Source organism: Aspergillus viridinutans, assembly GCF_018404265.1.
Source record: "Aspergillus viridinutans IFM 47045 DNA, scaffold_3, whole genome shotgun sequence".
NCBI classification, from domain to species: Eukaryota; Fungi; Ascomycota; class Eurotiomycetes; order Eurotiales; family Aspergillaceae; genus Aspergillus; species Aspergillus viridinutans.
In genome coordinates, this window is record NW_025091219.1 from 1,500,364 (window position 1) to 1,526,112 (window position 25,749).

The following is a 25,749-nucleotide window of genomic DNA, read 5'->3' on the forward strand; positions in this document are numbered from 1 at the left end:
CACGTGGCTCCGCCCAAATTGCCTTGGGAACTCTTGACAGCCTCACCTTAGAATACTCGCTAGACTTGTAAAGTCCAAATTGTTCTTCTTGACGTACCGATCAACACTCGACGGAAAACAAATGTTGTGATGATAGCGGCGGATACCAGGGTATTATCTAGGAACCTGGAGCTATATTTCTTCCAGACCTATGGTCTGCCATCACTGGAACAATCGCGGCCATTTCCATGGTTCAGCTATCCAGTCCCCACGGGGCTCCAATTCACAGCGTCAAAATCAATCTGGGCCTCGGAAGTTTTCATGGCGTGGTGCTAAGTATTTGCCAAGAGAGAGACGTAAATTTCTACTTCGTGTGCCAGTGTAGTAATGCGAGACTATTGATACTCTGTATATCCAACCAACCTGTACATTTCATGTGCGCTGAGTTTTGTATATCCTTTTGTATAGTACAAACGTCACCCAAGAGGGAGAACTTGTCAGTAGAAATAAGATGTCAACAAAGTAAAAGGATGCTCTAACTCGTAGAGTTGATCGACGGAAGTCCGGGAGGATGAACTCGAACGATCGATTCCAAACGACACAGGAACAATTCAAGACAATGACAATGAAACAGAAATTACAGTGGGTATGAGCTTATGTCTTGAAGTATTTAGGGCCTTCTCCACCCTGAGGCGTTTGCCAATTAATATCCTGTGTCGGTACCTTGATATCACACGTCTTGCAGTGAATACAGCTGTATGTCGTTAGCATCTGCATGAGGCAAAAAAGAAAAAAAAAATGCGCTTAAGAATCAAGACTTACTTTTGGGCGTTGATTTGGAAGCGAACACCGTGCTCCTTGCTTGGGTCCTCGACGTACTCGTAGACGCCAGCTGGACAGAATCTGTTTTCAACGCCCTGGTACTTGGGCCAAGAGACGTCCGTATGCTTGTCCCAATCAGCGACCTGCAAATGGACAGGCTGGTCCTCCTCATGGTTCGTTCCCGTTCGGCTCACACTGGTCAGGATATCGAAGCTGATCACGCCGTCAGGTTTGGGGTATTCGATCTTCTCACATTCAGATGCCGATTTGGTGGATGCTGCATCTGTACCGTGGTGCTTGAGTGTCCAGGGTGTTTTACCGCGGAACAGGAAGGCTTCTAAGCCGGAGTAGAGGATACCGCCGTAAAGACCGAGCGGGGATTTGAACGAGGGCCGCATATTGCGCACTTCGTACAACTCCTTCCAGATTGAGGACTTTCGAAGAGCATCCTCGTATTCGAAAAGGAAGACAGTACCGTTGTTGTCATTCTGCAAAGCATTGAAGGTAGCCTCCGCTGCCAACATGCCCGATTTCATAGCCGAATGAGTGCCCTTGATTTTGGGAACGTTCAAGAAGCCAGCAGTGTCACCGATGAGAGCGCCTCCTGGGAAAGCACATTTAGGAATCGACTGGAAGCCACCCTCGTTGAGTGCCCTAGCACCATAGGAGATGCATTTACCGCCCTCCAAGACCTCCCTGAACAAGGGGTGGTGCTTGAGCTTCTGGAACTCTCCGTAAGGTGAAAGCCATGGGTTGGGATAGTCCAAACCAACCACCAACCCAATGCTGACCAAGTTCTCTCCAAAATGGTACATCCAGGCACCACCGTAGGTGTCCGAAGGAAGCGGGTATCCCATGGAATGCACGATTTCGCCCGACTTGAACTTTTCCGGTTGGATCTCCCACACCTCCTTCAACCCGATACCGTAAGTCTGGGGTTGACTATCGCGTCTGAGGTCATACTTCTTGATCACCTGCTTCGTTAAACTACCATGGCAGCCCTCGGCGAGGAGAGTGACACGAGCATGGAACTCCATACCCCGCTCAAAATTGTCCTTGGGCTTGCCGTCCCGACCAACACCAAGATCGTTCGTCGCAACGCCGAGGACAGAGCCATCCCGATTGTAGACCAACTCGCTGGCGGCAAATCCAGGGTAGATCTCGACACCCAATTCCTCAGCTCGCTCACCCAACCACTTCGTCAGCTCATTCAGACTGACAATGTAGTTGCCATGATTGTTCATTTGGGGTGGAGCGGGAATCGGGATCGACGAGTTCTTGGTCAAAAAGCGCATCTTGTCCTCCCGTGCTGGTGTTGCGCCCTCAAATCGTGATGGATTCTCCTCGGACAACCAATCGGGCAGAAGCTCATCCATTGCGGTCGGTTGGAGAACATTGCCTGAAAGTATATGTGCGCCCAGCTCTCCCGCTTTTTCCAGCAAAATCACACGGAACTCCTCGTTTCCAGCCTCGTTTGCGAGTTGCTTCAGTCGGATAGCTGCCGCAAGACCGGCAGGACCTGCGATGGTGAAGAGATTGAGTCAGCCACCAAACCGCTGCGTAGCCACGAATAACTGGCAAACACGAAAGCTCTTACCGCCACCAACAATGCACACGTCCACCTCATCCGACTCCCTCTCTACTTGACGGGGATCGAAATTATCATGCTCATCTGGAAGCCTTGTCGAAAGCGATTGCGAAAATGCCCGAGTTTGACCGAGTAGTTGTCTCCGAGAGAAAAGCGCGGTGTGGCGAGCCGAATGCCTAGCGGACACTGCTCTCCTGTTCCGAACGGTCGTAGCAACAGTCGAAAAGGCTGAAGCAGCTCTATTCAGTTGTGTGGGTTTTGTTTGCAACTCGCGCCTCAAGAGCGGCAAGACGGCTCCTTTCGAAGCCATGGCGATATGGGAGGAAACTGCAACTGGGGATTCGAACTGCCACTCTTAGTACCTCTGAAGTCTACAGATGATGAGCAGACATGGCAATTCAGCCCTATCCAAGAAGAAAAACTTGGAGAAGATATTAATCACAGAAGAAGCCCTGTGAACAGCCCGAGTATGACTTAAAGGCTACGGTGGGACTTTCGTGGGATGGCCGAATTTGGCGGTGGTGGACAGTTAAGTTGGCAGTACCCGAGGTAAGCTCAGCCAATGGGAATCTCGGCGATGGGAATCATCCTCCTCCTACCTCGTCTTTCCGCCGATAAACTGTCCATTCCGTCGGAACCCGAATTCAACAGTGACATGAACAGTAGTAGGTAAGGTGAAGAGCTTCGTTTGCTCACACAGTATGAAACTGATGGTTTGAGATGGCTCATGACGTGCGTATCTCTCTACAGAGCCAAATTACCTAAACTTGCTTCTTAGTGCCGGACTCCCAGGCCACACGAGGCTCTGCGATGGAATCACATGAAAGACGTGTGAGGCTCAACTTGTCCAAATGACAAGCATCTGACCGTTTACCTTTCGGGAGGGGAAGGTATGTACGGAGTACAAACTACCTGACTATTCACCGGTATCATGTAAGGTTCTACACGTGGCTGAAGAGAAGATCTGGATAATGTAGATTAGAAGTAGAACAGGATAGGCCCAGGTGATATCTTCTCACTCCGCACTTGAGATGTTGATTATGATGGAAGAAGTACGGGGTCGCCGACCGTATAACATCACAGCCTAAGTTCATATACCCCGTATATCTTGGCTTATACGCAGGTCAGCAGACTCAGCACCAGCCTGTATACTGATACTGATATATTGGATAATATCGACGACTTCAGGAGCGTCCATGCATTATCTAGGCTTGATTTGATAGGGAAATACCTCTTGTAATAATAAGGAAACCAGTCGATCTTCAATTACCGAGTTCTCCACGGAGACTTGCTCATGGACATGATCTCATCATTGACTCCTATTGATGTCAAGTAGAAGAGTCTTAATTTAGTCAAGTTGGTGGATCACGAATCGTGACTCGTGAGATCTGGGGATAGATAGATCCGCGTCCAGGCTGCAGTCTGGAGGGGAGAAGATAAACCATGAAACACCTCACGAATCGCCTGCACTGACAAAAGTTAAAGGGCTAATGGTTAGACAGACTCGTCCTTTTCTTTATTCACTTTTCTGATCCATCTCAGCTCAAACTCCAGTAATGGAAACTATTTTGAAAGCCGATTGTTGGGCCAAGCCGCCATCATAGACAGGTCAACAACCTCTTCATAAACAGGGAAGGATAGGTAGGAAATCAATGGACGGAACAGCGGTACCAAAGTGATGACTGGGCGAAAAGAAAGACTTTTGTTCATTTGCCATCCACTAAAGCGGCACGAACAGGAGGCGCGTCGCGAGGGAAACCCACAGAGAGCGATATGCACTTTTATTTGTTGAACAGGTATGGATGGATGGATACAGTGGGTCTGACGAGCAGTTGCAGGAGCGACGCGGACTGGGCAACAGCCAGTGGCTGCAACCATGGAGGATCAGAGGAGAAAGGGATGTCTGATGGACAGCCAAACAGAGCGTGTACAGCCTGGTGGGGCTCCCAAAGAAAATGTGCTAGATGGGTCTTACATTCAGCCAACCAGAAATGGCAGAATGGCGCTTGCTGGGATGAAGGAGAGGGAAGCCACTCAGCCTCGAGGATTTGACCACCCCGGAAGCCGCTAGTGAAACGCTAAGTCACAAACAGATGCCCCAAAGCAGCCAAACCCATGGATGGAAACGACCTCCATCGCTGCTTTTGCCGCCACCGCCCGGCCCAGCCTCCCCTGACGCCAGCACTCTCGGGCGCTGTGAGTCAGCCTATATAAAGGCCCAACCTCCCACTTTCCTGTTGCTCTTGGAATTTTGACCCTGGTCTTGGCACCGCCCGGAACGCCGAAACTAATCTTCCAGTCGCCTTCTTCCCGACGACCAACCTCTCCTCCCTCCCCTCTCTCTCCACACTCGTATAGAGTTGCAGAGTTCCGCTATTTTCAGCATAGTATTCTCTGCTTCTTTGGCCTGAAGAATTCCGGGAAGAAGCCTAATAAGACGCTCAGAAGAAAGGAAAATTTTCTTCCGCGCAGTTTCAGTATCATCGCTGGAACACGAAGTTTGCAGCCTCAGGTGTGCATCTTCGCCACTCTCTTTCAAGACGCAGATAGACATCTCCAATACCCAAAAGGGAAAAAAAAACCAAAACCAAAGAAAAAAAAAAATTTTTTTGTTTGCTTGACCTGAAGAAAAAGCTCTGCTCTTTCACGTGCTTCTGTCACTGTCCATTCCCTCATTCGCACTTATTGTGCTACTGCATAAGTGTGACTAGGAAACACTTGATTGTGCTTTTCTGGTATCTCATCATCTTGCTGGTGTTGAGCTTCTCTGGTTGGTTTTGCCTCTTGTCATCTCCACCAGACCTATCTTGCTGCTGTTCGTCTATCAACTCCTCACTTCGAGCTTGAGTTGAGCTAAGGCAGCATTGCTGTAGGGGAGACATTGAGTTGTTCATCTCCCACAAAAGGGTGAGACTCACTTTTTTTCCTTCCGCGCCCACAAAATATTCACAGTTGCAACACATCATCACCACCATTCCGTCATCTTCTTCGCCACCCATTTGTCATTTCTTTTCTCCCACCTCGCTCAACCCTCTGTCCATATTGTGACATGAATCCTTGTGATCATCAATCTCTTTGGCTTTTTGACTGACTCGGTCTCTCTGAGAGGACAGACTGCCGTCTACAAGCTCTTCGGCTCGCGAATTTATCTCGCATATCTACTTCAGTTTCGGCTGGTCTACAGCTCGAGTATTTCTCTTGCTCACGTCGCAATGGAATCTCTCACGACCCATCCTTCTACCGCGCAGCAGGCCCGGGCCTTCACTTCCCCCGCTTCTCTGTCCTTTCCCGGTGGTGCCGGTGATTTGACACCTCCCTCTTCTGAAAAAGAAGGAAACATGGCGATTGGCGCTCAGGGTGCGAATGGAACTGTGAACGGCCATCAGCAGGGAGGAAATGCCGTCAACGGCAATGGGGTGACGCCCGCTACTCCCGCTGCGACTCCTGGTGCCAATGCTCCGGGAAGTGGTATCGTGCCTACCTTGCAGTGAGTATACTCTTGCTGTTTTTCTGGATCACCAGAATGCTGAACAAGGATTTTCTCTTCAAGAAACATTGTTGCTACTGTCAACCTTGACTGCCGTTTGGATCTCAAGACTATCGCGCTTCATGCACGAAATGCAGAGTACAACCCAAAGGTATTAATTTCCACACCTCCCTGAGCTGGTCATGTCAGGGCACAGTGTGGGCTGAACTGCTTTTCCTAATAGCGTTTCGCGGCCGTGATCATGCGTATCCGGGAACCGAAAACTACCGCACTGATCTTCGCCTCTGGCAAGATGGTCGTCACTGGTGCGAAGTCTGAAGACGATTCCAAGCTCGCATCCAGGAAGTACGCGCGTATCATCCAGAAACTGGGCTTCAATGCCAAGTTCACCGACTTCAAGATCCAGAATATCGTCGGCTCTTGTGACATCAAGTTCCCTATTCGCCTGGAGGGTCTGGCTAGTCGCCATCACAACTTCAGTTCTTACGAACCTGAGCTTTTCCCTGGTCTCATCTATCGTATGATGAAGCCCAAGATCGTCCTCTTGATTTTCGTCAGTGGAAAGATTGTCTTGACCGGCGCCAAAGTCCGTGAAGAGATTTATCAGGCGTTCGAACTGATCTATCCTGTGCTTTCTGGTATGTTAATTCTTTTTTCTGTTTGAAGCAGGACCATATGCTAACGATTCGATCAGATTTCCGCAAGGTCTAAGGGCCTCCCGCGGCATATCTGTCAGCATATGAAGATTACCCACTTCATATCCTTCACACATTCCCACCTGTATTAACACTTCTTTTTTCTTTTTTGAGAGGTTCATAGGGATGGGTGGTCTTTCAGTCCCTTTTTGCTGTGACCTCGCTTATGATGATTCTTCATGCTAGCATATGTACGGCGTTCTAGCGATTCGGACCCTTCTGCCCCATGGTTGTTGTTCCCTGTTTCACCAAATATTTCAAATGTTTACAATTAGATAGTAGCACAATCCGCGGACTCGGGGGGCGGTACTGTGCGCTGGTCGAATGGTTGCCTCCTTTCTAATATCTGGTTGTGTTCTTCGCCTATTGGCTTGAACTCTCCCTGGCTTTGTCCAGTATGAGGTTGCTCTTTGTTTTATGAGCTCGTGGGATATGGACGAAAAGAAAATGATGCCGCACTTGATTAGACTACAACATTCTTAGGAATGAAAAGAAGAGGTAGTCGATGCATTTGTTCCAGAGTAGTATAAAAATCTGTAGAAGGTTGCTGTTAATAGTTACAGTCGTGAACCTTGGTTTCCAAGAAATGGGGTTACTAGGTAGTATCAGGGATGCCTCCTTTCGTTACCCTCTCATCTTACTACTTCTTGAACGGAGATATGTCAGGACGACGGATTAGTAAACTTCTGATCTATTCTTACATATACAGTTCTATAGCTTATGTACAGGACGGAAGAGCTATCATAAAACACTCTTCAGCTGAGCTTTCGTACTCTTAGCCAACTCCTCCATCAGAAGGAGCCCCTGCTCCCCGGATCTGCTCCCGTCACCCTCGAACGCGCTCTGGTCGACCTCCACCGGCCACTTCCAGAGATTGCGTAGCTCAGGCTCGAGCTTTCCCTCGATCGCGTCGACGACTTTGTGGCCCAGAACAGGGAGGAACTTGTATGCGTGACCACTGCCGCCTGTTGCGAGGAACAAGCCTGCGTACTCGGGGTGGTAGTCGACGATGAAGTCGCCGGTGGGTCTGGGGTACAGTGTCCCTGCGTTAGCCATAACATTATTTTGGAGAGGGTAAAGAAAGTGGTTCCTTACGTGTCGGTGTACCAGCACACGCGGGTTGTGACGAACTCACGATCCGCGAAGCTGGGAAGTAGCTCCTTGAGGGCCGTTCTGAAGGCTTCCTGGCCCTCTAGAGGGACGGGGACGCCGTTCTCCGGCAGGCTGACTTGCATTGTGGCGCCGTTGCCGCCGGGGATGGGGACGGCCTTGGGGTTCTGGTAGCCGTAGGCGTGGCGGGCGATCTTGAGGAGGTTGTTTCGAGGCGGGATGATGAAGATGCCGTTGGCGAAGTTGAGGACGGTGGGGATGTTCTCTAGTCGGCGCTGCTCCTCGTCTGAGATGCGCATGTATGCCAGTGCTTGGCCGGTTGAGATTGCCCTGCCGCGGAGGTCGACAAGCTTGCCTGTCCAGGCGCCTGTCGCGAGGACGACAAGATCGGCCGTGAGTGTTGTGCCGTCCGTCAAGACGACACCGGTGACTCTGCGCTGGGAGGTAGCGCTCTGGCTCTCGGCAAGCAGGAGCCTGTTGACCTCGCCGGTCTTGAAAACCACCTTTCCCTGCTCGTCCAGTAGCTTCTTTGCGAATCGCACGCCCGCTGCGGCGTCTGCCCAGCCCGAGCCCCAGTTGATGTATCCCCCCGCTACATTCAACTCCTTCCCATATTCTGGCACGATCCGCATCACATCAGCTGCCGACGGGAGTAGTTCGACCTTGTCGCCCTCCAACTGCTTGACATTGTGGTAGCTCTTGGTCGCATAGGCTTTCGCCTTTTCATTGCCAGGAGTCCAAACGAGCATCAGTCCGTTTTGCGTGTAGCGACCTTCCTTTCCCCATTCTGTGTTGCGCCAGTGGTCAATGGCGGCAGCAGCGAGTTTGGCGTAAACGGGATGTGAATAATCGGCGCGGACAATTCGTGAGCTGTCGACGGAGGAGCCATGCGGGTTAGGAATCGTAGGTGATTGTTCCAGCAGAGTTATTTGACAGTCTTGGTGTCGTTGCGACAATGATAGGGCGGTCGACACTATATGCCATCAGTTCCCGATGTGTCAAGAAGACGTAAGAGGAGTCGCGGAATGCAATTGACGAAGATATATATAACAGTCAGACAAATCAAAATAGGAACGGTGAATATGTAATCGACTCCTTTGCCATGAGCAGGAAATATCATTTCATCTCCTATTCTCATGTAGAAATTGCAATACTCCAAAGAAAATCGAAGGACTCACAGCCAAATACACCCCCACCAACGATAAGGATCTTCTGGGGGAGCGCCATGTCTTCCTCAAAACAATGTTGTCGCCGCAGTATTTACTCTAACCCAATTGACCAACAAATTGGGGATGACCCGCGAGAAAGCAAAAGGGGAGAATATACGCAGCTGAGGAGAGAATCACCCCTCTTTTGTGGGATGCGGAGAAGTCCATACTGTAGTCCATAGTCAATTAGCACCAGTTAAAAAGCCGGCCCGGTCCCGACGGTCGGATGTCACTTTTGAAACCTCACGCCCTATCGTTCTTGGCCTGACCAGTCAAAGTTGTCAACCGAGATAGACTGTCGGATCATACCACCATCGATTTTGATTGGAGGTGATTTCGCTTTCTCTGTATGCTTTACTCTTGACCGTTAGGCGATATTTGAGCTTCGATGGATAGAGCCACGCAAAGGAATGGAATCAAATCACTGCCCTGATACCTCGAAAACTCGTTGAGGCCTATCGACTTAGGCGAGAAAATCCGGCAGACCTAGTCCGATAGACTTACTATTACTCGCAATCATGAGTGCATCCCGAGCAGGCCGAGCAGCCTTAAAGAAGGCTAAAGTGCCTGTGTCCAGTCCCAAGATCCCGACTGTAGAAAGACCAAGGTCAGTACGATGTAGAATGGGATTTCATCCTTATTCTCTGTCATCATCTCATGTCTTCTGTTTCCTGAATTCAGACTTCTGACTCAGAGTAGCTCCAATCGTCCGGCTCCTGTGCTGCCGAAGCGGGCCAACCCTCATTTGTTGAATCTCAAGCCGGAGCCTGAGACCCCTCGACTGTCTCCGCGAGCCATGACTGTTCTGGGGGTTACAGCGCTTACCATCAGCACCTATTGCGGCTATCTCTACGCTTCCTACAGGAGGGAGGTAACTAAGGCGCAGTCGCTTGATGTTCCCCAGGATGTATCAGACCGGTACAACCGCACCGCACCCAACTTTGACGCTGAAGTCGAAATGTCAGAGAAGGTGATGCGTATGGGCAAGAAACGACAGGACCTCGTCCGGAAGGCACGCGGGGATGTCTTGGAGGTGAGCTGCGGTACTGGTCGGAACCTGGAGTATTACGATCTGGGGGAACGACGCGGTCTTGATGAAGATGGAAGAGCAGTGATCCGGGGCTGTCGCTCCGTCACCTTTGTCGATCTCAGCCCGCAGATGATAGAAGTCGCACGCAATAAGTTCGAGAAACTCCATCCGGGCTTCAAGAATGTGACGTTCCGTGCGCAGGATGCAAAGGACGTCATTCCCCCATCGGCGGGTGCGAAGCCAGCATACTATGATACCATCGTGCAGACCATGGGACTATGCTCGATGCCAGATCCCGTGGGAGCCCTGCGCCATTTGGGATCGATTACAGAACCACACAGGGGGCAGATATTGCTGCTCGAGCATGGTCGGTCATACTACGACTGGCTAAACAATATCTTGGACAATCTGGCTCCCGCGCATGCGGACCGGCACGGATGCTGGTGGAATCGAGATATTGGCGAGATTGTTCGGCAAAGTGGGTTGGAGATCGTGGAGGAGAAACGGTGGCATTTTGGGACAACCTGGAAGTATGTCCTGAGGCCAGCGAGTGAAAGTCAAGATGCTAAGCAATGACGATGGGGATGCATTGGCATAACATTGTATATTAGATAGACTTGGTCTGTACGAACTGTAACTACGTAAGAGACAAGTAATGGCGCATGAGATGGTTCCGGAGTTGATCCTTGCATCAATATTCGGTCAAATATTTGTTGATACGTTAAACTTCTAGTACTAATCGGCTATTCAAAGGACTTACGAAATCTGAATCGTAACATACTCTGACATGATAAGATGGAGCAAAAGGCTTTAGACCGACGTCCCAACCCCTCACAATATATAAATCATGACGTCTTCCTTTCGTTTCGGAGGAGATCGTCTTACACCACCGCCGATCAACCAAATAGAACCAAGTGGAACTTATACGATGAAGTCTCTCGACGGCCTAGAGAGGTATGGAGTAGTTTAGGCTCTTTAGGACGGAGTAGCCCAAAATGAGGTCAAGATGGCGTTGCCAAATGCATCACATATGCGGGGTACACATAGTCTTGGTGAAAGTATATACCTTGTTTAGCGAGCTCAGAGTTTCCAGAGAGGACCCATCTGGATTCTGGATTGGGGTTCGATAGGCAGGATTGTAGGCATTTGCTCCAATGATAGAGCTGGTGTCTGGTTAATATGATGATTATGTGCTCATATTTGAGACATTGGTTTATTGGGATGTGTCATGGTGATCCTGAGGGAAGCAAACCCAAGTCCGAGATAAGTAACATGTTGATAGAGGTAAGCGAGAAGTCTGTTTTATTCATGGACCTGCCACTCTGCCTGTATGTATGGAGATGGAGCGTGGATCCATACGGAAATACTGACATAAGAGGCTGTTCGATATGATGTTGATAGTGGGAGTGTACCTCTCTATTCCTCTCCATAAAGCGCGGATCATGGGGTAGATGCACCGATAAATAATGCAATATCAATGCAGATAATGTACGTAAGTGGATGGTAGACCAGATACTCATACAACGGAGTCTAAATATGTGTGGTTAAGCAAGGACGGTTAACGGTCAACGCTGTAGCTTAAGCATAGCTGCAGGAGAACCACCACCCCCTAGCGAGATGGAGATAATTCTGGGTTATCTTGACCGCAATGTGGCTGTCTCCATTGATTACACCTACAGACGATGAATACTCAGATAAGCATAAGTCATAAATCTCCTATGTCACATCGCCGAGATACCCAAGTCATAAGAGGCTCGAAGCATAGAATAGGAGGTGTGATGTGGTAGCTTGGCAACAAATAATGACAGGAATGCTTGGAATGAGCGTACTAGGTACCTACTCTGCTCATCCCTTGCCGCCCCGCTGATACATATCACATTGCACCTAGGCATGCATTTGAAACTTGGGGTAGTACTAGCGAAGTGAGCATTCTCCAACCTCCTTGTTGTTTTGAATTTACGATCAACCGTTACCACAGGGATTTGTTCTATCCATTTTAAGAACGGTCTGTCTACGGAATACCCATCAGTCTGGTGTACAACAGGCTTGGAGTTTATTGTAGAAAGGGCGCTATCCTCCGACAGCTATCTTTTCGAGCCAGCACAACACAAGAGAAACAGGATCTCATCATCAGAAAAGCAAGGAGCGGCAAGCCACTGGCAACTGGCTATTCGCACAGTTAACAACCCAATTCCGGAAATCTGGAAATCTGGAAAGTGTAAAAATCATGACAAGCCTCCCTGTGGTCCATCCGATTGGATTTTCTTCCACTCTGCTGCATAGTTCGGAATTTGCTCCACCATCAACAATTTTATTTGCTATTTGATGACCAAAACGGCGCCGCTAGGAACGCATACATCTTGAACCCACTTTTCTGAATGGGAAGCTCTTTAGAATTCTGAATTCCATTCGTTTGAATTTCTGCTAGATTCCATTTCGTTTCTTGGGTTAGTCCCGAAATCAACATACTACGCGCTAATGCTGGCTCAAACCTTCCTCCCTTCTCCGTTTCCTTTCTTTTTCTTTCTTTCTTTTTTTTTTTTTTTTTCTCCCTGTATCGGCTTTTTCTATGGAATGCGGACATTGCTTTCTAACCTCCGTTTGCCCTTGAAAACCACGGAACCAAGCAAGCTATGATGCATTCACTGACTAAAATTCCCATGGAGATTCGTCGCCATAGATGTCATACGAGCTTATGATTGGGAGCTTCAAATGAGCATAACTTCTGTATAGCAAATGGTAAACATGCGACGATCGGAGAATGCCCGTCCATCGAGTCGGTCAAGAAGCAGACTACACTACCGTAGTACTTAGCAACTATCTAAGATGTTGGCAAACCGATGCCTCTCTGTAGAGTTAGCCTGTGTGGAGGTGAGCTGGCTCAATAATAGTAGGCTAGTATCTGGGCTATGTAGGTAACCGGCATACTTCTTGTTTGTTTTCTATCTATCCAAAGAAAAATCTCTGCGCAGCAACCAGGAGTGCTGGACAGTCTTCAGCTGGTCTAGCTGCCACCGCCGCGGGAGCCTAGAAAGCAATACGTAGTTACCCGATTCGCCTCTTTTGCTCGCTCCATAATAGTGCATAACTCCACCATGGAGCCCATGCAGAACCATAGATGATCCTAGACTCCCTTCACCCAATGAGATCGTCAGCCATTCTTGCTAGTCGTCATACACACATGGCTGGCCCCACTGTACTTTTGCCCCTTTGGTCACTTGCCTGTGAATCTGTTTGATCCATCTTCAGAAATTCAGATAGCTATTATTACAGAGTTGACAGACATCCAAACGCACTTACAGCCACCGCCAGGCGGTTTTGCCCAGGAACAGCTATGGCGGTGAAGGCTTGATGACCATCTAGGCTCTTCTACTGCTCTAGCTTGTGTCAATATATCAATACTGTTGGACTAGCGCATTCTAAGGAGACATCTAGTAATAAGGGTGCGTACTATTATGGAGGTACAGAAGAAATGAAGAACAATCCCAGATTTCGGCCATTTTGCTTTTTCTTCTTATTCCTTAGACTAGTCCCTACCAAAGGCAAGCATTCCTGGTGGAATAAAATATCGGCCCATCTTCTGCCAATCCAATCAACGCCACCCTGAAGCACCCGCCCTGATTTTTTTCCGCCTCTTTTTCCCTACTTGTCTCCCCCTTCATAAAATCCTAAGAAAAAAAATCCCTTGGGGGAAAAAAAATACCAAACTCCACTCAGTCTTCACACCCTTTTCCATCTTGACCTTTTAATTTTCCCTTTTGGAAACGATTGTTAATTGTTTCCTTTCATCGCCCCATAACAATCATAATTCTTGGGATCAACTGGCCAACAAGCTGCTCTCAGAATAATCTTCCCCTTCTGCTTGTTTCCCGCCCATCCCGACATCCCATCATCGCCAGTCACCTCCACCATCCCATCTAGCTGCTGCCTCCCTCTCCTTTCCTTCCCTGTCCCCTTCCCTGTAAACTGCTTCCCATCTCGTTCTCCATCCTTCTACCTTACTACTATCCTTGCTCGTGTGTTATTATCTGTTATCATCGTTGTTAATCCATCTACTCTATATTAACAGTTTATTGTCGTTGATTCAAGTAATATTACTTCGCGTTGATTCCCTTTAATTTCCGAACTGTATTTTGTTTGGTTGTTCTTTACTACTATACCATACCTATATCTCACCTGCTTCACTGATTGTCTTCCTCCCCGTATATTATTACTTTCTTCATCCACAAATCTATTTCCACACATTATGCCTTACAATACTCGCCGCAAGTCGTTGTCTCTTCCTTCGCTGGGTATTCATCTTCCCAATTCATCTCGTCGGTCCCCTTCTGCGTCGAAACAGCCGCACGCGACCGACGATCAATTGCCGCCATCTAAAAAAGTAAAGAGGTCGCACGACTCGGCATCATCATCACCGGACCCTTTGCCATCCTCGACTACTTCCACAGATGCAAAGAACCAGCAAACAATACGGCCGAACGGAAGGCGCGGAATTTATGAGCATACGCCACCTCCGTCCCCTACGGACGGAAACGCTGCGCCCAAGATCGACACAGAAGGTATCAACGACGACATCGTTGTGGGTGTGATTGAGCAACTAGAGAAGACGGGAAATCGGCCTCACCTTGTTAAGGAGCTCGCAGCCGTTCTTGTTACCCTTAACGAGAATGTCGCAAAGTACGCCGTCCCCTTCTCTTCAAACCGTCCTGTGCCTGAAAGCTAACAGACTCGCTTTTACGTCTAGCTCCGCCAATCCCGCTGCTCTCTTGTCTTCGCGACTGGGCACATACATGAAGCGCCCTTGGACTGCTCTGGCGCCGTGCCCTATTGCAAAGGAATTAATTCCTATACATCCGCGCAAAGTGTATTACTACCTCACGACATTACCGCGTCGGCCTATTCCCGAGAACTCGGATGATGTGATTATTCCAGGTGTGGATGGGAAAGACTTCACGCCCAGCGTTTCCAACGCTGACCTGGATGATGAGGAGATGTTGGCACGGGAACGATCGCTTAGTCCCGAGGTCGATTTGTCCTCGCCTGACTTCGAGGAAGAGAACATCGATCGTAGTGCAGGACGCCCTGGCCACAGTTTCAGTGAACATCACAGCCATGCGCGCCTCATGCATTCGAATCGCGCCGCATCTCCGCCGCTGGAGGGCGATGAGAAGGAGTTCACGCAGACTGCCAGTGCTGTTCGCGAGCGGGCCTCGGAGCAGAAAGCGGCCACGGAGAAGTCCTCTGCTCTTTCGGATGCTCTCAGCGAGTTGGAAAACGGAGTCATGAGCATTTCGGAGACCTCAGTCGAAAACAGTCCCCTTTCCTCTATCAACGAGGAGCGCCTGCCCGATCACGAGGACAGCGATTACTTCTCACACGGAAACTACCAGGCCCAACAGCGGTTACAACAGCAGCTGGAGCTGGAGCAACTTGATACCGATGATGTGGCTGCGTCGGCCCTCTTCGGTACCTCTCCTTCCCCATCGCTCGCGTCGGTCGCATCGTCGCTGTCGTCAGGGACGAGTGCCGCGTCCGATGACGGTCTTGAAGTTGAGGACCGTGCGACTGTTCTCGCCAGTGCTCCCCAGATCAGCCTTCCCGAAGATCCTAGTGTTCGCTCTGTCTCGACCCTGAAGCGATCTATTGACATGTTAAATAGTGAGCTTCCAGATATTGAGATGAAGATGTCGGAGCTAGCTGAGCAGGAAGACGAATTGGTGCTCCCTGGGAGAATCCAGGATATGGATATGGACATGGTCTTTGATTCATGGCGAGAGCTGCAGAATCCGGAAACTGTGGAAGTCGACGAGCTCGACGAGATGTTCGGGGAGATCTGAACGACTTGCAAGTACCTTCAGTCACCAGTCACGATAGATTAACCTCTTCGCCTGGGTGACTGCGACGGTCCACAATCCATCGTATGCATTGCAGAGCCTATGGCTCTTTGCCTGCATCCCACCGATGTCACTGCGTCCGTCGGAACTTGATTTTATTTCTCCACTCCGCAAAGACAAAATCCTCCCTCTACTTTCTCGCACCCTGTGGCTGCGATGAATATCCTTGTTATAATCTTGTACTTCCGTTATCTGTTTAATGCGCGCCCTACGTTCCGCGCTTGCTGGTCTCTGCAACTTCCCACCTATGTGGCCATTGGGCCGGCTTCACTGTACATATATCTATCGTCTTTTTGGGTTTCCGTTATACGGCGGTTCGAATATTCCCCAGCTGGTCTTGATGTATCTATGTCTTTCCTATGTTCTTTTTCAACCACAAGTTATGGAAGAAAAATCATTTTGCGCTTCATGCAAAAAGCAAAAGGGAAAGAAGCATTTCTCAAAGAGGAGAAACGGTTAAAGAAAATGGGAGGAAGCGAGATGCGTGTGACGATTTGATGCCTCTCCTATGTATGTTGTCTGAATGAAACATCATCACAAAAACATTTTGATCTCTATCCTCTTGGAAGCTGTCGTTGAAGGGGATCATTATTACATCTCATGATGCCTCATCCCTAGTCTATTGTCTATCTCTATCTCGATATTCTTATCGCAAGGAGGGGACAGGTTATCTAATCCCTTCATCAACACGGAAAAAGAGTCAAGAGTTTAGCATCATTTGTGCTTTTGGGATCCCCTTCCGGGGTTCTTCCCCTGCTGCCTCTCCAATCTCAATCCTGCTCCTGGGGAGGAGTAAGTAGCTGTCATCCCCCTCCCGTCTGTCCTCCAAATGAGTAAGGAAAATCTCGACTCGGTCCAGATAACTACCTAGGTACTGACTTTTCAATCGTCCGCCATCTGATTGGCGCCTGTTTCTTCTGCTCCCACGCCACATTTTTGTCAGTAATATTAGGCGGTGGTCCCTTTCCTCTTGTGTTCCCTTCCTTCTGTCGTTCTGGTCTCTTTCTCCTCGTGTCAGTTTCGCTCCGGCTCATTTTACAATTATAACATACTCCAAGTCACATTCGATTCACGAATGGCAGTGATTTGGCCTGTTTCTTAAACCGCCTCTTCCTCGTACTGGTCCTGAAACAGGGTCGTCGGCTTTGAATCGTTCCACAATGCCCGTTCTATTGTTGGCCGCTCTAGACTATTGTGGAACAGAGTCTTGATACCAAGACGCAGACACCTGTAGCCAAGACTTTTTTCGATCAACTTACCTGGTCAATCTTCTCCGGATCTGCATCATCCTACTTCTACAGTTCAATCGTCGCCTCCGGAGAGGGGCAACTAGCATGGAAAACACCCCCTCCAGTATGCCCGAGTCGGGAAGTGCCGCGATGCGGGGCCAGATGCCTTCGCATCCGCCACCACCCCAACTCGATCGCAATCAAAAAGCTGCGACCAACTCAACGCCAGCTGTCGCGCCCAAAGACTCATCATACATGCAGCAGATCTCAAATCCGTCGTCGCTAGGTCCCAATCGATCCGGAGCGAATGAAAGTGCAAATGCGAAAGTCGCGATCCCCAGGCAGCGCTTGACTGTCGCCCCGCGCTACAGTCGCCGTGTGCCGCGAGCATGTGAATCCTGCCGAGCACGGAAGACGAAATGTAGCGGTGATACTCCTATATGCCGGCAATGTAAAGAACTGAGAGTCACGTGTCGATATCCGGTGTCATGGAGGGAGAGGACAAAAGGGTACGTCGTGGGTCTGTCGTGTTGTGTGGGCTTACAACTGATTCGTTTCTTTTTTGCCACGGACGCAGGCAGTTGGATATATTGTCGGTCAAGTCTCAAGACTACGAGAATCTCTTGCGAGAGATTGGGAGCGTGGTGGATAGCCGACTTTCGGAGCGTATCAAGAGCACGCTGGACAAGGTAAGAGCCTGCGGCGCTTTTCATTGAGGAGTCTTCACTTGTACCGCGCTTGCCCGTACTGATCACCCGACTGTCAATTAGTATAACGGAGAGAGCAGCAATGGCCAGGAGAGTTCCTCGAATGATCCGCATTCTTCGGTGACGCCCCAGGATGAAGAAATGGAGCAGGATGAACCGCCATCGTCCCCTTCGTCGATTGGTTCGCTAGACGCGATCGATAGGGTGGAAGAAGATTTGAATCGGAGTGAGAGCTCGAGGGCTACAGGGTACATAGGCAAGAATTCGGAGCTCACCTGGATGCAGAGGGTACGACGAGAGGCTGAGCAACGCGGTCGGAGACAGTCAGGATCATCGGATACGAAGCCTGAGGGTGACTTTGCTCTGCATGCAGTGAACTATCACCTAGATGACATGGATATCACCGTCCCAGGTCCTGTACAAGTGTACTGGATGCCACCACGCCATGTGGCGGACCAACTTTTCGAAGACTACTTAACCACAGTTCACCCATTCTTCCCCATCATCAATCGCACGCTGTTTAGCGCACAGTACAGGACCTTCTTCGAAAGCGCAGCGCGGCCTGGTGACAAATGGTTGGCCATTTTGAACATGATTTTCGCTATTGCATCCAAGCATGCGCATCTTGCACAGGCACCTTGGTGCGGAGACGAACGTGATCATCTTGTGTATCTGACACGAGCTCGCATCCTCAGCATGAATGGTGATACGCTTTTCAATCATCCTGACCTGCAGCAGGTACAGGTTGAAGGTCTTATTGCGTTCTATCTTCTTGCATCAGATCAGATCAACCGGTGAGTACTATAGCACCCAGTTTCCGCTTTCTTGTGGTGACTGACCATTTCCAGAGCGTGGAGAATTGCGTCTTTGGCTGTTCGATCTGGTATTGCTCTCGGGATCAATATGAAGAACACCAGCGAGACGACTCCCAGTATATCCAAAGAGGCACGTTATAAGGTCTGGTGGTGTCTGTATACGTTCGAACATATGCTTGGGGTCATGACGGGCAGGTCAACATGTATCTTAGATGGTGTCTGTACGACGCCTATGCCCCTCCCCTTTGATGAGGAGCAGCTACGGGAGCCGTTCGCGGCCAAGCTTTTGACAGATCAAGAAATGCGGCAGGCGTATGTGGGATCAGCGATGGCAAGTTCGTATGTTCGCCAAATGCCCTTGAATCCACCGGGTGGCAGAGACGCTCAGGCCACGGACAAGCCACGGGACGCCCAATGGCTAAAGAGTCAGCCTGCGAGCCAGGCCTTGTGCTATCTATTCTACACCGACCTGGCAGTGATCAGTCAGGAGATTGTCAACAGGGTCTACTCGCCAGATTGCGTCCACACACCGTGGGCCCATATTGAGAATCGTATTGGGGACCTTCGAGCGAGAATCGATCGCTGGCATCACACTCTTCCCGAGGTGTTTGACTTTGTCGGCAAGACGGACGACCAGGATCAAGAACTGCTCCGTTTGAAACTTTTCCTCGCGTTTCACTTCTACAGTGCTCGAATCACCCTTGGACGACCATGTCTGTGCCGTCGTGACGCACGTCCGAGAGATCCAAGCAAAAAGCCGACTTTTAGTCACAGCATGGCGGAGATATCGCTCGAGTCCGCGTGTCGGATGCTCGAATTGTTACCCGACGAGCCCAACGCCATTAAGCTCTATCAGATCTGTCCCTGGTGGTGCATATTGCACTACTTGATGCAGGCCGCGACTGTCCTTCTACTCGAGTTATCCTTCGGCAACATCCATATGCCTGAGGAGGAGCCGAATTTCTTGGCGGCCGCCAAAAAGGCCGTCCGCTGGCTCTATGCGATGTCCGAGTGCAGCGCCGCATCACGACGTGCATGGCAGCTGTGTGATAGCAATCTCCGGCGGATCGCTTACGGCATGAATTACGACGTCAGCGACATGCCCGAGTCTGTCTACGAGACGAGACCAGCCCAGCCCATGAACATGCAACCCCCTGGCTCCAATCAACAAAACACCAATATGACATCAACACCCATGTTTTATAATGCCACGGACGACCTCAGTCTTCTAAATCCCAATACCGCCGACGGGTCCCAGGGGGCCTATCAATACTACCAGAATCCGCATCCGTCTTCGGTTTCGCATTCTCAAATGATCCCCGGCCTTGATCTGCTGTCCTCGGCCAGCAGCAATCCTCCTGGAGGCGATGCCTTTTTCCCCTATGACCCGATCAGCGGGGAATTCATTCGATCGTTCTTCCCAGCGGCCGCCGACGAGGAACCATGGACGCATTGACGAAACATGTAATGTATTGGCCATTACTCTTTGATTTTCTTCAACCTATCACAGTCCGCTGGCTTGTCTTCATGTTCTGAGTTAATCGTCACTTGACCTAACGAATATCCTGACACTGCCTATTCTTATGCCAAAGGCTTTCTTTGCTGATTCTGCGCACGATTTTCTTCACTTTGGGTGTTCAGCTGCGGCGTTGATTTTGTGGGGAACGCAGCCAAATTGCGAATAGAAGTTAAGATTGGGCAAGGGACGGGCTGGAGTTTCCGTGATTTCACCTTTGGAGTCTAAGCTAGGCTTGTCTTTATGATGCCTCACGATGCATCATAAGCCGTGGGTGGTGTGAACGGACTGATACCATGATTTCGGGACTTGGTCACACGTATGGCGTACATTGTGTAAGGGAATAATATCAGATACATTTCTGGGAATGTAGCCAATTCGAACTCGCAAAAATGACAGTAAACCAGTATTTGTCCTTGTATAGGCATATCGATATGTACACGAGAGAAGCGGGATCTATGTAGACGCTATAATCGAACGGCAGATGTGACAAAAAAGATATGTACAATTAATATTACTTGTTGGGAGTGTAGTCGCCCTCTCTGCCCGTCTTCTTTCGCTCCTTCTTCTTCTCCCTGTGCATGCGATACACGAGGCCCCCGAGTTCCCTATTGATATCCCTCCACGGCACTCGGAAAGCCTGGAACTGCCGGATACAGAATTCCACGACTTCAAGAGCGGGGTTCGTTGGCCCCTGGCCGGACGTATCGAGGTTCGAGTCTTGCTGTTCAAGCTGGCCGGGTGGTTGACGTCGGCGAGCCTCGTCAAACTCGGTGTACTCCTTCACCGCCTGCTGCGCGATGATGCGGACGGTGTTGGGGTTCGGCAGGACGGCCTTCTTCTGCGTCTGCGCGAAGTACCGCGGGTCGAAGTGCGGGTCGCCCTTGCGCGGGTCGCGCTCGCGGTGCAGGTACAGGCGGGTGATGCCGCCTTCCTGCAGGCGGGAGAAGGTCGGGGAGCGGACGTCGAGGCACCACTGTTCCCAGAGGCGTTTGCCGGCCGCGCTGCCCTGGGTGTCTACGACGGCGGAGAGGAGCGCGTGGAAGGCCGTGGCGGGGATGTAGGGGTGGTTGCTGCGCGAGGTGGCTTTGTACTTGAGGTGGGTCTTTTGGGCGATCTCGCGGAGGGAGCCTGGGATGGTCAGGAAGACGCGGCGGATGCTGTGGATGAGTCTGTCTTGGAAGCTGGTTTTGGAGTGGTGGGATTCGTTGAATTCGCCGTTGAGGAGGCGGAGGAGAAGGTCCTTTGCGCGGTCTAGGTCGCTTTGTTGCACCGTGGAGGGTTGCTGCTTGATGGCGTGGTCCATCCGCACGATTGCAGCAGCCAGCGCCGTGACGTTGCTGTATCCCCATGACTTCAATCGGTAATCGCGGACGTACTCCAGCATCATAGTCGCGGAATCCCACTGTCCCATGGCGATCCGGAAGTTCAAAAACGCCCGCAAGGTGTTCAAGGAAAGGGGCTGAGAGAGAGAACGCACAACCGAATTACACAGTGCTTCGTTCTTAGTGGCGGTTGCGAATCGGATAATCGACGGTGCGAGGGCTTGGTTCCCGTATGCACTTGGAGGAATGGGAGGGCCGTCAATGTCGTTCGAAAAGAACAACCAGTCCCCGAATGCAAACGCCCGCGAAGTCGTGACCAAGTCCAGCAATTCAGCTACTGTAACGATCGACATCTGTGGCATGGACGATTCAAACGGTTTGAAGGATTCCAGGCTGTCAAGGTCAAATGAAGGTAGACCATCAGTATCCGACTGGTCCACTCGCTCAGAGAACTCGCGGATGCGCTGCAACTTGCTCGCGTCCACTACTTCCTGAAGCCAAGAGAAGGCGTCTAACGCATCTGTACACAAACGTCGCGAGGCAAAGAACCTTATGTTGTACTCCATAAGACCAGCGAATGCAGACGTGTCGTCGTACAGCTGCCCCGATGTTAACGATTCCATGTCTTCTTCCATAGGAGAGGTATTGTTACTCCACGGTGGAGTAACATTGGGAGTAACTTTGAGCAGTGCCTCGAAGGCTCGAGGGTCATTCTCGGCATTGAAGCCTCCAGACTCGATTGCACGGATGACGAACCAGTTGGTTGCTTTTGCCGTCGGTTGCAACTTCGCATCAGCCGTGGGCGGGACAATGGCGGGCTTGAGGCTTGATACATGACGGAGAAGCGCACTTGGCGATAAACCGCGCCAGCCCAGACCCAGATAGACGAAATTTGGCAGGCTATCTAAAAGCGCTGCGGCGACTTCGGCGCTGATCGTGCGCTCTCCTAGCCCGTTGAAGGGAGCAAGACCGCTGTGTCTCCGTGACGACCACTGACGGTCATTGTCTCCGGGACGACGCCAAGACACTTCTGCGTTCACGTTGGTCTTCCAAACTGACCTGGAAGATTCGATGAGAGGCTTCCAGCTCTCAAAGCCCCAAGCTCGAGAATCGGTCTTTGACCTCATTCGTTCTATAAGCCACACTCCTTCTTGAATATACCCATGTTCCACACAAGACCAAAGAATTAGCTCCAACCAAATCTCATGTCCAAGTTCCCGTATACCTAAATTGAAAGGGAGGTATGGCGACTCCTTGCCTGCAGCTGCAGCTTTTGCTGCAACTTCAGCCTCATGTGCCAACCAAGCCGCGTCCGTCAACACGCTCATGATGTGGGTTGACAAAAGGTGCATTCCCGGCGGCCGAAAGTTCACCCTATGGACACTCGGAGGATCGTATTTGTATACCCGGTCAGACACTGCGCCAGAATGGTGTAGACGAGCAAGGGTACGAAAGACGTAGGACATTGCCAGCTTAGACTCGTTCGGAGACGCATCGGCGGCATCGAGCACAATCGACCCCAAGCTTTGCCAGACTTCGGCCATGAAGCGCTTAGCGTGTTCATCTGCAAATGGGCGCTCCGTCCACGAGTCGAAGCTGGTCAGTTCCGACGCCGCTGGCGACTTTGCAATGTGGACGAGCTCGGAGGCCCTCTCCGCATGCTGACCGGTAAGCTCATCAAGCGAGACACCAGCGCCAGAACCCCAGTCATGACTGGATAGAGGGATGCGGGGTATCGAATACTTGTCAAGTGCGTCCGCAGCGTCCAGTAGCCGAGTCAGAAGAACATTCACCGCAGGCCAATTGTTCAACCGAAAACCCAAGTATGCCAGTAAATCGATGTTCCCCTCAGTCCGAGCGTAGAAGAGCAATTTGGCTAGCTCGATAGTCTGTACGAGAGTCTCCCGGCCCATGGTCGTTGCGGCGTCGAACTCGGCATCCGTCACGGTGGCTTCCTCGGGGACTTTTCGCAGGGATGGCGGCAGGTAACGTTCTAATAGAGGAATCCAAGAATCGGGGTTCTCCTGTCTCGATTTCGGCCCCGACACTGGGCATCTCTTCTTCTCAAATTGAACATAGTCCCGCAGCAGCTGGCGGTCGACCACTGCCGCAGACCTCGCGGAGAACGGGCGACTCCATTGTCGCCTTCCTATGGAGATTCCGCAGCTCGAGGGTTTTAGTCGAAGCGAAGAGGCGAATGAGCGACCGTACGAAGCTGACGGAGAATGGAACGAGGAGAACCTGCGGCCCAGACACGGCGGACGAGATGGACCCAGGCACTTTTTCATGACACGGCGGAGGACGTTGCGGACGAAGCCTGCGGGAGGGAAATGCAAAACTCGATATGACCGTCCGAGAGACGTCTGCAGCGCATATCTAATCGTTTAGCCAATTCCACATTTCCAAATAACACCGTTACCAAGTCCTGTCAGTCACAATGTGAGGATGTGGGAGCTGTAGACTTTTCTAATCTTCAGATGGATTTGCTTGTCGGCGGCAACGAAAAAGTATCGCCGGCAGCTTTAGTCATCGGTCGTCAGCCAATCATGGCTCGGCTGTTTGTACTATCAGATAAAGCTGTCCATGAAGCATCCGACTATGTTCAATCCGAATCTACTTTGTATCTGAGACATGGAAACGAGCTCCGTTCTATTCGGATGTCGTATGAGGGTCATATAGTGTCTCATAAACATCAACGCTCGTTAACTGCGGAAATGATAACGAATGAATGATCCGACCCCCAAATCAACAACAGGACTAACAGTCTGCTTGTATAAGACAGATGCCTTCAAGCGATACAGATCCTTCAAATCTATTGTCCTTCTCTCTATGAGTTCACATGCGCTTAAACTTCCTAGGTCGGAAGACTTCAAATTCCTCAGCAGACGGCTCTCGGTGATCGTGGTCCCATCCAGGACCACCACCGTGAGGTTCTCGGTGCTGAGGCTTTCCACTCGGCGTGCAGCTTGCGCTTGGGTGATGGCTGAAAGTGGACGAGTGCCAGGGATAAGCTCCTGTGGGCCTCGGGCCTCTCGACGGACATGGAGTAGTGGACGGAGTCACGGATGGTGTGGCTGATGGGATGCAAGAACTTGAAGACGGTGTCCCCGAAGGCTGAATGGGCGCTCTGTCAGTGGGAAGTCAAGCTGGAGGATTGTCCACTTTTGGACTTACCGTATGGGAGGAAGAAACGGGAGTAGAAGGCCTTCCAGGTACACGAGCTAGAGCTGGGTTGACACACAGAGCCACGACGGCGCTGAGAACGATGGTGGAAGCTTTCATGGTGGCTCGATAGCATAAGCTAGACTTTTGCTCAATGTATATATGACCGATAGGATGATTTGGGTGCGATCCTCCTGTGCACGGCACACACTGCTTGGGCGTTGAAATTGGACTCATTTGGCGTCTTTAGTGGTATATATACCTTGCAGAACTGCCTCCGCTTCCTCATGTTCTCGTTTATCATTTGACACACATGAAATTCATCGCCATTCTCTACCCGAGACGTTGATGGCATTATCTCCAATCGCTGGGGGCCGAGAGGGCCAAAGGCAGATCCAACAGCCGTGCAGCAGGTTTATTTAGAAGCTCGCGGGATCAACCCGACTTAGCGAAGATAAGAGCCGATCTTGAATATAGTGTTATGTCTCAATAGGATGCCGATTGGTCATTCATCCCAAATGGCAAGGACTGACATGGCAGCTGTACGCAACACTTCGGATGAGCATAGCCATCGGCCCCCAACGCTTCAACGAGACATGCCGACCACTCTCAAGGCAAATGTTATACGAGGAATATTACCGCACTCAATCAGAAGCGGGCATAATGACTCGCTGCTGTTGGGTTGACGAATACACAGCCAGCTGCAAGCCTTACCTGGCCCCATGAGTAGGATGTTGGTTGCTTTCTGTGTAGATAATCTATACGAGACTGGGAAAAAAAGATTCCCGAGGTGGCCTATCCTGCGTTTGGTAACAACCGGCCAGCTCGACAAATGAGCCGATCTTATGATCTTGCTGTGTGGGAGGAATACGAATCTCGTAAGCTTGCGCGTCCCTTCTTGTCAATCATTGAAGGAGGCAAGCGATCAACAAAAGACAAAAATTAACAGGACATTTTGAGCAGAAGAGAGGGACCTCATGTCTTGGACGTGATTTTGACCATGCGCTCGCAGGTTGGCTATCAAGGATGACCAACCCAAGGTCACTAGTAGTCGAAACCTGGTGGCAATCAGCGAGCAACCCTCGAAGCGAAGGACTCCTCGCGATGGGGCAAAGGAGCCCTTGATGATCGGTCTGAGTATGTCCATTGTCTAGGCACACAAAGGAGTCACAAACTGATCAG

General features: G+C 50.5%; 7 protein-coding genes across 7 annotated transcripts; 4 read left to right on the forward strand and 3 right to left on the reverse strand.

Annotated features, from left to right (window-relative positions):
• Positions 1-633: 633 nt before the first annotated feature.
• Positions 634-2,699, reverse strand: Aspvir_005487 (electron-transferring-flavoprotein dehydrogenase; the record flags this gene model as incomplete). Its single annotated transcript, XM_043268702.1, has 3 exons — positions 634-733; positions 802-2,320; positions 2,399-2,699. The coding sequence occupies 3 exons, from the start codon at positions 2,697-2,699 to the stop codon at positions 634-636; spliced, it is 1,920 nt and encodes a 639-aa protein (XP_043124637.1).
• A 2,902-nt stretch (positions 2,700-5,601) lies between these two features.
• Aspvir_005488 (TBP family protein) lies at positions 5,602-6,587 on the forward strand (the record flags this gene model as incomplete). The annotated part of the gene is made up of 4 exons (XM_043268703.1): positions 5,602-5,876; positions 5,940-6,027; positions 6,100-6,514; positions 6,571-6,587. 4 exons carry the CDS (start codon positions 5,602-5,604, stop codon positions 6,585-6,587), a joined length of 795 nt encoding a protein of 264 aa, XP_043124638.1.
• A 725-nt stretch (positions 6,588-7,312) lies between these two features.
• Aspvir_005489 (NAD(P)/FAD-dependent oxidoreductase) lies at positions 7,313-8,908 on the reverse strand (the record flags this gene model as incomplete). Its single annotated transcript, XM_043268704.1, has 3 exons — positions 7,313-7,598; positions 7,667-8,654; positions 8,860-8,908. The coding sequence occupies 3 exons, from the start codon at positions 8,906-8,908 to the stop codon at positions 7,313-7,315; spliced, it is 1,323 nt and encodes a 440-aa protein (XP_043124639.1).
• A 499-nt stretch (positions 8,909-9,407) lies between these two features.
• Positions 9,408-10,495, forward strand: Aspvir_005490 (class I SAM-dependent methyltransferase; the record flags this gene model as incomplete). The annotated part of the gene is made up of 2 exons (XM_043268705.1): positions 9,408-9,496; positions 9,586-10,495. 2 exons carry the CDS (start codon positions 9,408-9,410, stop codon positions 10,493-10,495), a joined length of 999 nt encoding a protein of 332 aa, XP_043124640.1.
• Positions 10,496-14,165: 3,670 nt separating this feature from the next.
• Aspvir_005491 (uncharacterized protein) lies at positions 14,166-15,756 on the forward strand (the record flags this gene model as incomplete). The annotated part of the gene is made up of 2 exons (XM_043268706.1): positions 14,166-14,596; positions 14,664-15,756. The coding sequence occupies 2 exons, from the start codon at positions 14,166-14,168 to the stop codon at positions 15,754-15,756; spliced, it is 1,524 nt and encodes a 507-aa protein (XP_043124641.1).
• Positions 15,757-17,147: 1,391 nt separating this feature from the next.
• Positions 17,148-20,020, forward strand: Aspvir_005492 (Zn(II)2Cys6 transcription factor; the record flags this gene model as incomplete). The annotated part of the gene is made up of 4 exons (XM_043268707.1): positions 17,148-17,551; positions 17,620-17,731; positions 17,813-18,543; positions 18,598-20,020. The coding sequence occupies 4 exons, from the start codon at positions 17,148-17,150 to the stop codon at positions 20,018-20,020; spliced, it is 2,670 nt and encodes an 889-aa protein (XP_043124642.1).
• A 574-nt stretch (positions 20,021-20,594) lies between these two features.
• Aspvir_005493 (uncharacterized protein) lies at positions 20,595-23,693 on the reverse strand (the record flags this gene model as incomplete). The annotated part of the gene is made up of 1 exon (XM_043268708.1): positions 20,595-23,693. The coding sequence occupies one exon, from the start codon at positions 23,691-23,693 to the stop codon at positions 20,595-20,597; it is 3,099 nt and encodes a 1,032-aa protein (XP_043124643.1).
• Between the last annotated feature and the right edge of the window lie 2,056 nt (positions 23,694-25,749).